General features: G+C 40.7%; 1 protein-coding gene across 2 annotated transcripts; it reads right to left on the bottom strand.

Annotated features, from left to right (window-relative positions):
- Positions 1-1479: 1479 nt before the first annotated feature.
- Positions 1480-7451, bottom strand: LOC131242106 (uncharacterized). Of its 2 annotated transcripts, none has more exons than XM_058240511.1 (4): positions 7175-7451; positions 3986-4633; positions 3618-3716; positions 1480-2188 (listed from the first exon to the last, which is right to left on the bottom strand). In XM_058240511.1, exons 1-4 carry the CDS (start codon positions 7322-7324, stop codon positions 1829-1831), a joined length of 1257 nt encoding a protein of 418 aa, XP_058096494.1. In that variant the 5' UTR covers positions 7325-7451; the 3' UTR covers positions 1480-1828. The 2 variants fall into 2 exon arrangements, with proteins under 2 accessions (XP_058096494.1, XP_058096496.1); XM_058240513.1 differs by lacking the exon at positions 7175-7451 and adding an exon at positions 4749-4784.
- Positions 7452-11754: the final 4303 nt, after the last annotated feature.

Below are 11754 nucleotides of genomic sequence, written 5' to 3'. Positions count from 1 at the left end.
TTTTACCACACGATATGGTGAAGGATTGAAGTGAAACGGGTTGGACCACAATTTACAGTCCAGCCAGCAATAACTTTAATTGTATCATGTGCGTGCGACATCCAACCCTTCCAATAGGTTGGGCCCACCATTAGGATAAACTTGTGCAAAAATCAGCCCCATCCACTCATCTGGTGGACCATACCCTTGTAAACAATTTCTACCTATTGCCAAATAACAAATACAAATGTGGTCCCCTCATTGAGTGGATACAGCCAATTTGACTCACGAGGCGATCTTCATGATGCAGACAAACTATTGAATGGGTTGGATGCCACACGCACATGACAGGATTGAACTTATTTGCTGGGTCCATGGTTACTTATGGTCCAGTTGGACTTGAGATTAGAACCTTCGAGGACACTTGCAAGAGGAATATTACAGTTAAGGTGCGGGAGAGAAACATGCAAGTTACAAGCAAAAAGGCATTTTCTTTTTTGTAACAAACAGCCAAGAAGTACTATAAATAGTAGCAGACTCTTCCACAGCAGCAGAACCAAAGGATGTTTGAGCCGAAAGTGAGAATTGTAGGAGACTAAACCAACACAGCAGAATTCTGTTGCCCGCTTAATGGTTTAGTTTTCTCCAATATCTCACATTCGACTTTTGCAATTAGAAGCCTTCTACACCTACCAAAACCTCTATCTTTCATCTTCCGATCTTCATTACAACTCTTGAAAGATTGGGCATTGGGGCCGGAAGTGACTATTGTAGGATACTGAACCTTAGAATGTGCCATTGCATATGCTGCAAGGTTCAGTTTCCTCCAATATCTCATCTCCGACCTTCACTGATTTGATCTTCACTAGCCCTATCACTTACCTCTTAGAAAGAATGACCTGCAAAGGTTCAGTTACACACAATGTCTCATCTCTGACCTTCATTGATTTGGTCTTCACTGACCCATCATTCAACTCCTAGAAAGAGCAGGTGTTGAGAATGGAAGTGAGATTGACCCTCATAAAGTGCCTTTGCATCTGCAAAGGTTCAGTTTCCTCCAATGTCTAATCTCCAATCTTCACTGATTTGGTTTTCACTGCCTCACAATTCAACTATCAAGAAAAGAATGAGCAACAAGGCCAGAAGTGAGTACTGTAGGAGACCGAACCTCAGAAAGTTCCATTGTGGGTACAAAGGTTCGGTTTTCTCCAATATATCATCTCCGACCTTACTGATTTGGTCTTCTGCCCCATCATCCATGACTTCTGTTCCTTGTTAATGTCCGCAGAATGACTGCTAAGCTGGAACAGCTGCCATACATCTCAACTCAATTCTCTCGATGCATGGACATATGGATAGATAATGCTAATTATTAGAGATCACATGGGGTGTGTGTGTGTGGGGGGGGGGGGGGGGTGTATAGATAACATGTGTTTTAAATTGTTTCAAGTCTAATAAATTAAAAAATAAATCTCATTCAATCCATAACTTATGGGGACAGATTCTCAAAGTAGCCCATAATGGACCCTTTTTTTTTCTTTCCTTCTTCTTCCCACAATTGGATTCATTTTCTCCATCAGATACTATTTACAGTTTCCTCTCAGTTTCAAAATAAGGACTATTTTCTATTCATATTTAACATAATTTTCCTTTCAAGGAAAAAAATGTAGAGTTGCACACATCAAGTTAAAACAGACACCATTCACACGTATATAAAAGGCAAATATCCTGAGAAACTTTTCATTTCTCACCGAAAAGGCAAAACTCAAAACAAGACCTTACCATGGTTTGTCGACATGAACAGAACCATGAAGAAAATCAAAATTCTGCCTGAATCCAATGGCGTAGCCTAATTGTAGTCGAGGGAACACTCATAATCATCTTCCGTTGTGTATGCATCGCTCTTTACTGATGGGCTTTGCAAGGAACTCCCGTGGGACACCACTCCCCGCCGCCCGTCTGCCATGAAATGTTGTAGGTCGCGGTCATCGTGCTGCACCCTCCCGCTTATCTCTAAGCAAATGTTTATGGGTGATCTCATGTTCTGTCTTCCTCTGTCTGGATTCTTTGCTGTCCCAGGGTCCACAAAGACGGGTTGTACCCTGATAGTTGGATTCGGTTTTATTCGGTTCATTTCTCTTTCTTCCAGGGGCCGTAATATTCTGTAATCCGATTCCAATTGTGAGGCTTCATCTTCATTCATCACTACCTGTGAGAAACTCAGCCCATGAATTGGTTAGCAAATCCAACTATGGAGCCAAACAAAATGTGTGCAACAATCAAGTTAATTGCACAAGGTTAAAGAGATGGTATTAAATAGTCCGGATTATTGTGTTCCAGTTGGTACAGAGGAGGCTTTACAAATAGCTACACCCATCCATTCATGGAGTGTGGGAATCTCTATGCACATTCGAAGTGGGAGTCAATACATAATCTCCTGGCAACCAATTGGAAAACACAACCTTTTCTGTTGTTAAAATTTTGGGATGAAATCCTTTCGAAATGTCATGCATGGTAACAAATCTCGTTCTTGGCAATTTCTAGGCATGGAATTTCTCAGGAGATTTTCAGATTTTGACACTTTTCTCGCAATAATATTGGGAAAATCTCACTGCAAATAAAATATTTAAAGATGTTTATCATAAATTAATAAATGATTTTAAATTTTAGATTTTGGGTAAAATTGAATTTTGCTAAACTTTTAGATGTTTGGATGGTAAAATTGCAATAATTTCGCAAAAAAAAAAAAAAAAAATCACGAGAAATTAAAAACTGACGAGATTTTGAAGTATCTTGTGATATTCTCATGATAATATCATTTAATGATTTCCTGTGAAAATATTATGAGATTCTCAAAATCTCGGTGATATTTTTCACACTGGTGCTATGCAAAGACATTTAAAGAGATCTAAAACATCTTTAGAACATTGGATATGAGTAATGAATTGACTTCCATATGAGCAATGAGAAATGATAGTAAGAGATGAATTTTCAGTGGTGGAAGGTATTTTGGCAATGCAGTTTGGACACAGCCCAGCATGTTGGTGTTGAACAAATACATGGGTCGCATATTGCAAATTCATAAAGCCAGAAACAGTAACACATGATGCATCTATACTATGCATATGAAGAAAATTGCAATAACTAGAAAATTCTAAGGATGCCAATTTTGCCTCACAGTAAGGACAAACACACATAGAGCAATGCCATTCCTGTCAATTCATAATGACAAGGATAGACCCTCTTTGGATAGTTTTCTTGGAAAGAAAAAATAAAATAAAATCGCCCGAGAGCAAGCCAAGTAAAAAAGGTGCCTGAAGTTCCAAATAACAAAGAGAGGTGCTAATCTCCCATTTTCAAGAGAATAAGTGTCTACACACACTTTGATTGGTGGGCAGTCGACCCAAGTATAAAAGCACAACCTACTGCCACCGACAACATGGACCAATCAAAGTGCACATTGGCAGCTCTCTCTCATTTGCATGCAAGATTAGCATTTTCCATAACAAGAACCACTTGCCAAATTGCTGACAGCCATGATTTCACTCAATACTTGAAATCCTAAGCAAACCAAGCACTATAAACTCCAGTTAAGACTCATATGTGCATGTGGTCAAAGAAGGGTCCTGGACTACAACCTTGCGGCCAACCAAGTCAAACGTCATGACCACTTTACTTCGGCGAGCATGTTCAGCTTCTTCAATTTCTTGTCGTTTCTTCATTAGGAGTTCCTTTTCCTGAAAGGCAAGCAGCAGCATATTAATCAGAATCACCACCTTCAAACTCAGAAGCAATCAAATTGGAAGCAGGAACATCCTGGTAAATGCAGATGAGCATAATACAGCAATAGCTAAAGTTGTTTGGTTTTTTTTTTTTTTTTAATTAAGATTTTTATTATATGGTATAGCTGTGTAGAAACTTTAGACTTCTATACTCCTAGAAATCATGATACTTAATTTGATAACAATTTCTTATTTCAGGAACATAATAACTACCTATTATTTACCTCTGCTGATAGCCAGCTATTTCCCTCAATTTCATAATAGTCACTTTGGTCGTCGATGACTGTAGTGCGTGCCGCAGAGTTCTTGTCATAGTCTACAAGTCTTTTAGCATAGGCTTCAGCTGCTGCTTCCGCATCAGATAGGGGAACTGCAATCTCATCTAGACCAGCATATGTGCTACCTTCCCTCAGCACAAGAGCGCCACAAAAACTGCAAGGGCCTTCACCTTCCTGCTCACAAATTATCTTGCCACAAGATAAACAGTTGCTCACGAGTTTGTGCCGACGGGCTTGGCACGAGCACGGTTTCCCCTGTTGGAAAACAATTGATCCTTTTGCAGCCTCTGCGAGTGAAATAGATTTGCCAGCTTTTTTCTTTTTAGAAGCACTTGGATTTCCTTTATTGGTGCTTTTGGGCTCCACGGCATCCGTTGGATTTTTCAGGCCCCGATTGCTGGATACATTTCCCTCTTTGGGAGTCTTTGCTGGCTTCTTTGGTCCACTAATAAGACCATTATCTGAAGGTGGCTTCATATAGGCCTGAAATTTGGAATTTTGCACATTTGGGGTGCTACTGCTGAGCCCAGTATAACCTCTCTTTCGCAGGTATTCCTCAATGACACTCTGACCAGCTTCCTCGCCAATAATATTCTGTAGAGAAATACGCCAATCAATGTTAAGAAAGTCAAAAGCAATCCAAACATGCTAAATTGAGATGATTATTAGAACCCAAACAGCCAGAAACCTAAGTAATGAGGGCACTCACACTTTTCTGAAAAATAGCCATGCCCAACACCCAAAAACCCACACTAACAGCCAGAAACCCAGGTAGAAAGGGCACTCACACTCTGTTTACTGAAAAATAGCCATGCCCAACACCCAGAAACTCACACTAACAGCCAGAACCTAAGTAGAAAGGGCACTTACAATCCGTTTTCTGAAAAATAGCCATGTCGAACACTCATGTATATTGCACTTGTAGATACATCGATAACAAGAAAAGGAAGAAGCCTTAATTTATCTTCCATCTTGTATTTTAGCACTCTTGTACACTAGTTTTATTGTTCTAATGCATGCTTAGTTATGTAGAAAATTTTTAGGGCATGTTTGGGTGATGCATACAAATCATTTTAGTGAATGCTTGTCCAACAGGCACAACAGGTGGTGTTAGCTCCCATCGGAATTTCTACCAATGGTTCCGATTTGGTCCGCCTGTTTATCTGTTTCACCTGATTTCTAGGTGGAGGCCCTTTCACGTGACCAGTGCTTCCTAAAGAAGTGGAACCAGCACGCGTGTGCGCACCACCTCCCCTAATGATTTTTGTGCAACATTAAAATGGGTGGCATCTTACATGTCTATGCATTTATGAGCTAAAATTTACACAATAATACATTTTTCCAATATAACTACATATTCATGCAGATATAATGCCATGCTGGATTTTCCATGGTCCCTTGTGATCCCATTCCTCATGACTTGGTCCAAATTACATAGTTGGGAACACATATAACATGAATAAATCTTTAAAAGGGAAAAGAAGAACCTTTTTTTGTTGTTGTTGTCGAGAGATGAAAAAGAAGAAGAACAATTAGCCACAGAAAATAAAGAATGATCCTTTTTATGAACTTTAAAAACCTTTAAATTTTCTAGAAACTTTACCTAATGGATGTCTTATAGGAAACAATGCACCCAATATCAAGATACTGCCCCAAACTGGATGTTCATGTTGTCGAACTGAAACAATCCAACTACAAACCAGTCACAAGGCAGAAAACGAATAGTGCATTGAGCTACAAGCACCTCAAGCTGAACAGGGATTTCTATCAATGAGCCCTAGTAGAGGACTGGTTCGACAAAGTTTTACTTCACAAAACTACTAGAAATTGTAAATAAGAGCACCTTGAAAGAAAGAGATGTAACCATGCCAGACACTACAGAGAATCTTAGGAAAACATAGGAAGAGCCCAAAAGCAACAGTTTCTGGTAACTTCACCGATCATTTCTAAAAAGACAGGTGAAAGCAAGGGAAGCCATCAAAGAGTCAACAAACCAAACTTGTAACATCAACAAAACAATGTATCGTAATCCATTTCATCGACTACACAGATCCAATTCCCCTATTGTCATATTTGAATGAAAAGGTAAAATCAAGACAACCCATCAAAGGAGAGACAATCACAAAATTGCCCTCCCCAATGATACTTAAAAAGAAACTTCAAACATAGTATCTATCTCATTGAGGTAAAAGCAAGAAAACCCATCAAAGATTAAACAAACCTGAGATCTCTCCCTTACCAATAGCAATCAAGACAACAACATAAACACTTCCAGTCAGTCTCATCATTCATAATAAATGGGTAAAATCAAGACAACCCATCAAACGAAAAAGAAAAAAATATATATACAGACAAAAACTCTCCCAACACGAAAATGCAACCAATCGAAAGCAATCGCATGACCAGAATCTGAATAAACAGGTAGATGTAAGAATTCTCTAAGTTCGACCTTATTGATCAACGTTCTGGATCAACCTAAGGATTGGATAGTATGATCGGGAATACCAGTGGACCCCACTCAGTTGTGATTCATCTAAAATCGTGTAAGGGGTGGTGCGCTACAACTGTGTCACAGGCAGTGTTCTAGTCTTCTAGTTGGAATAGGATTGTCAAATTCGTGTGGAGCCTAAGGGAGAAGAGTTTTGATGGGTTTAAACTCTTCGACCCTCTAAACTATATAAACAGGACACATGACTGAAGCTTTTAGCTTTTATTCCCATTTTGGTGCTTCTCTTATTCCCATTTTGGCGTGCACTAATTTTAGTTAAGATTATTACTCGATCCCCATCGTAATTACTCGATCCCCATCTCCGTTGAGATTATTACTCGATCCCCGTCGAAATTCCGCAATATAGAATTAACAGTAGAATCAAGAAAGGCCATAAAAAAAGGAATGAAACAAAAATATCACAAACTGCAGTATCAATAAGGGGGGCTTCAAACACAAGAACCTAACCAATTCCAATCGATCTTCACAATAAACAGACAAAATCAAGACAACGCATCAAAGAAAAGACAGACACAAACGCCTCTCTTTCATATAAAATCATAATAGAACTTCTAAAACAGTAATCTGATAAACATATCAGGCAATGAATGAAAGAGAGATTGTTGAAGATTAGAGAGAGAGAGTACATTGAGATATTCCTGAGCATCTTGAGGAGAACCGGCTTCGCAGTAGGAGACGAGGCCAGAGATGACATCTGCGTCTAAATCCAAACCCGTCTCTATACTGCTGCAGAGATCCAACAGCGCCTTCTCCAACCACTCTCCCGACGACGCCATTCTCTATCTTTCTCTCTCTCTCCCTCTCTCTCTCTCGGAAAGATATCCGCGAAAGAAGAGGCTTTGCACGGTGTACGCGGGTTTTTCTTTCTGACACGTGGGGCCCGTCGTTCGATAATCCGGACCATTGATCCGTTGCGTCCCACCGTCAATAGATCATTCCACGAAAATCTCCGAAATTGGAGGGTTTTGTCCACCGATGTTGAGACTTTTCAGTCCAATGTGGACCATTTGCATGCTGGGAACTAAAGGCTAAGATTGTCCAGGAGTTTTTTTTTTTTTTTTTGTCGGGGGGATGGTCTGATTTAGGGGCAGGAATGGCCGAGAGGAACAAACAATCTGGACCATTGATCCGTTGCGTCCCACCGTCGATAGACCATTCCACGAAAATCTCCGAAATTGGAGGATTTCGTCGACCGATGTTGAGACTTTTCAGTCCAATGTGGACCATTTGCATGCTAGGAACTAAAGGCTAAGATTGTCCTAGAGTTTTTTTTTTCCTGGGCAGGCGGGAATGACCGAGAAGACCTAACCAATCCCGACCATTGATCCAATGCGTCCCACTGTCGAGAAACCAAAACACAAAAATTTCCTAAATTGGAGGACTCGTTAGTTTTTCCCCTATCCTTTTGGCATGGTCTTATTTAGGGGCGAGAATGGCCAAGGACTAAGGTCTAACCTGATTCGATCCAGTTTTGAAAAATACCTAACCTGAACTCGATAACGAGTCTAGCATGCCTGACTCGATCTGAGTCGACCTGGTCAGAAATACCGAGTCGGATCGAGTTGGCACCGATTCGATTCGGATCAAGTCATCGTGCTGGACGGAGGGATAAAATGGATGAACGGAGGGGATAAAATACATAAATCATGGTGGACCTCATAGAGTTTACTTAGTACGCAACTTGCTTCCTTCCATCTCCACTGTTTCCTGTGTGCTCCATCCTCTTAACATAAAAATAAAAATAATAATAAAATAAAAAAATTTTAAAAATAAAAGCAAACACACACCTAATGGGCCGCTGGCTACCAACTGACAGACGAGAGAGGAGAGGAGAGGAGAGGAGAGGAGAGAGAGAGAGAGAGAGGAGGAGGAGGAGGAGGAAGGTCGGAGGGTTGTGCCAATGTGCGCTGGACGGGAATGGGTTGGGTTTTTCGGATTAGGGCGTGTGACAGGTAAGGTAGAAATGATTAAAAATTAAGTTTATATATATATATATCATACTTGAAAACACAAGTTGAGTCGGGTTTTAGATTGGGTCGAGTCTAACAGATTGAGTTTTTGATCAAGTTACTGGGTAACCTGAACTCGGCTCGATTTGAGTTTGAATTGCGCAAAGGCTACTAGGTTTGAACCGACTCACCATTCGGTTGAGATCGAGTCGGACGAGTCAAATTATCCGAGTCGAGTCAGTTCATGCCTAGCTCTAGCATTACTTGAGATTGGGCCCAGCTTGGCCTGAAGGCTGGACCCAAGTTGAAGTATAGGCTCGGTGCTCAGAGAAGCCGGCCTTGGTCAGTAATGTACAACCCACCAAATTCTTCAGTCATCGACTTGACCATCATCACCTAAATACAATTGATTAAGGGAAAAAATAGTAATAATTACCCTATAAAATACTCATGTTAACTCATGCTTTGTTGTTCCAACAATATAAGAAGTTACATCATGAAAACCTTTTAATTTGTTTTCTTTTTTGAAAACCAAATAAAAAATGAGCTTTCAATTTCCAGGTGACTTAAAAAGCCTTTTGGCATGTGATTAATTTTGAAATAACTTTTCAAAAGAAAAAAAAAATGCTACTCTGACATCTCTCCCTGAAAACCGTACTCTAAAGGATGCAAACCTACACCGCATGATGTAGATTTTATAAGGGCCTGTTTGGTTTTCGCAATACCAGCAATTGGCGGTAAAGAAAGCATTAATTACAATTTACATGTAATAGCAATGATTGGGTAAATTTCAATTGACTGCTATCCCACGCTTGATTTCTTGATATGTAACAGTGTAGGAGGCAGACTTTCTCTAATCTTGTGTTTGGGTGTGCGATGTTATAATCCTGCCATCACAAATGAATGGTATGGTGTCCAGCAGTTCAGCTCTACAATGACTGCATACCAGTGTTTGATTTCCACAGCGGTATGCACCATGGATGCATACTGTATTTTGCAGCCATTTTCAAACTTTAGATGGACAGCGGTCTAGGATGAATCCAAGTACCACGCAATGATGGGGTACATGTGGGGCTCATATGAATGTCTTTACTTTTGTGCCCACGCGAGATATACTTACGTACATACGTATTTATCAATTTTTCGATATAATTAAACAATTCTTCACGGACCAATTACTGGTCAATCACCTAAGCGTGGATAAACGAACTATAACCAAATATCAGCTTCAATGCCGGTATGTTCTCTGACCGCGTATCAGTCAATTACCGTCATCTTCATCTTCCTACCGTCTGATCCACCTGATATTTGAATCTACCTCATTTCAAAGACGAAACTGATCCGGAAAAAGACATGAACGTGAAAGATGCATATTATGACATATAGGCCACAGTAGCTCAGACAAGTCCGTCACCTCACCTAATCCCTATAACGAATCGAAAATACACCGGCACATCTACGTACCCAATTACCTCACTGTAGGTAAGGTCAAAAACCCATGCTATTCTAAACATTGCAAAATAGAAATGAAGAAGACATAACATACAGACAAACATTAGGATGTACTATCAACGTCCTAAGCAATATCCAAAATAGTCGATCTTAAGCAATTTCCCGACAAAAGAAAAAACAAAAACAGGAATTTAAAATATCCACCTACGCTCCAAAGACTCGCAATATGATGTCCACTGAAAGAAAGCCTCAGACGTCGATTTGTATTCCCAGAAGTGGGCCATTGAATAGCCATCGACATTCACCCAGCACTCTTCCCATGTGTAGTAGATGCCTGATCGCTGTCCATTAAAAACCACATATATCTTCTTACCCATCTGTATCTATGTAACATTCCGTCCAATCGGTACAGTGTCCTGAGGCGTCCACGTAGGATTTTACCGCAGGACCGAACGTTTGAAACGTTCGTGGCAAGGATGCCATGAGCTAATTAATCTAGGATTAGTCCATTTGCCTGTACCGTATCCGACCATCGGATCTCTTCCATATTTACCAGGGTGGTCAAGTGAATTTTTCTACACCTACCCACCAACTCTAGGACCCGATCGTGGATCGGTCACCGTCGATCATAAATCGGACCCATGCGGTCAAACCCCTGGTCCGATCGTCCCCAAATTTTGCGTGGCCCCTCATCAGGCCATTAAGCACCCATCCTAGAAATTTTATAGCCTGAGGACCACCAGAATTACTTAAATCACTAAAATAGACCCCACAGGGCCGTTTAAATATCAAAGCCTTTGACTCAAACCCTACTTTCGTCTATCCGTTCATTCCCAAATTTTACACGGGACCTAGGCGGGCCATAAGGCACCTACCCACCGAATTTGGTGGCCGAAGGAGCGTTAGGGCCACGCCAACCCCAAAAATGTCCCTTGTAGGCTATTTTGGGAATATGAGGGAACTTAAGGCCAAAGGGGCCTAGTCTAGGAGATAAACCCAATCCCTCATAACTCCCTCTCCCATTTGCTACAACTACCAAGAGTGAAAGAGAGTAAAGGAGAGTAAAGAGGAAGAGAGAGAGAGGAGGAGGAGATCCAAGGTGGACCTTAGATCGAGGTGGGCCCCAAGAAAGCCAACCCTTCCATCTCTTTACCACTCTTACAAGGAGGAAACTCCTTTTCTTAGCCTCAACAAGCATCCGTGGGTTGCTTAGGTGAGCTTTTCCCCCATCCTTCTTGAAGTTCAAGTAGTATTATGGATTTTGGTTGGAACTCTAACATGAAATAACTTGATTTAGGGATTCCGACCGTTCTACCCAAAAGCCCTCACTCCTAGGGCGTTTTCCGAGCCTCCATCGAGCCATATGTGCGGACTATTACTCCTAGGTGGCCTAACACCAATTACAATATGAGTTTATTGATTTTGATTGTTGGGATGTGCATTTAGAGAGTGTAGAGAAAACCTAGGGATGCATGCCTATTTTAATCGTATGAAATCATGTGTTTGTTTGAATTCCTCACACGATGTTGTTCGTGTTTCTCACATGACTTGTTGGAATTAATGACTGCTTGTTGATTACTTGTTTGATTGCTCATAAGATTGATGCCCTGTTATGCATGCCCTATTTACCACATGTGGAATTTGTTTCCATGAGTTATAGGAAGTGAGCAACTTCCCACCAACACACCCAACACACATGCACCATTGCTTGTAAATTGTTAGTTGGCTTATTTGGAGAATCCGGACTATATGATTGAGGTATGAGAACATGATAATCTTGCATGCTGATACACATGCCCGTTGAC

This window comes from Magnolia sinica, chromosome 4 (genome assembly GCF_029962835.1).
Source record: "Magnolia sinica isolate HGM2019 chromosome 4, MsV1, whole genome shotgun sequence".
In the NCBI taxonomy this organism is placed as follows: Eukaryota; Viridiplantae; Streptophyta; class Magnoliopsida; order Magnoliales; family Magnoliaceae; genus Magnolia; species Magnolia sinica.
The sequence above is the reverse complement of the archived record's forward strand: the minus strand, read 5'-3'. Positions and strand labels throughout refer to the sequence as shown.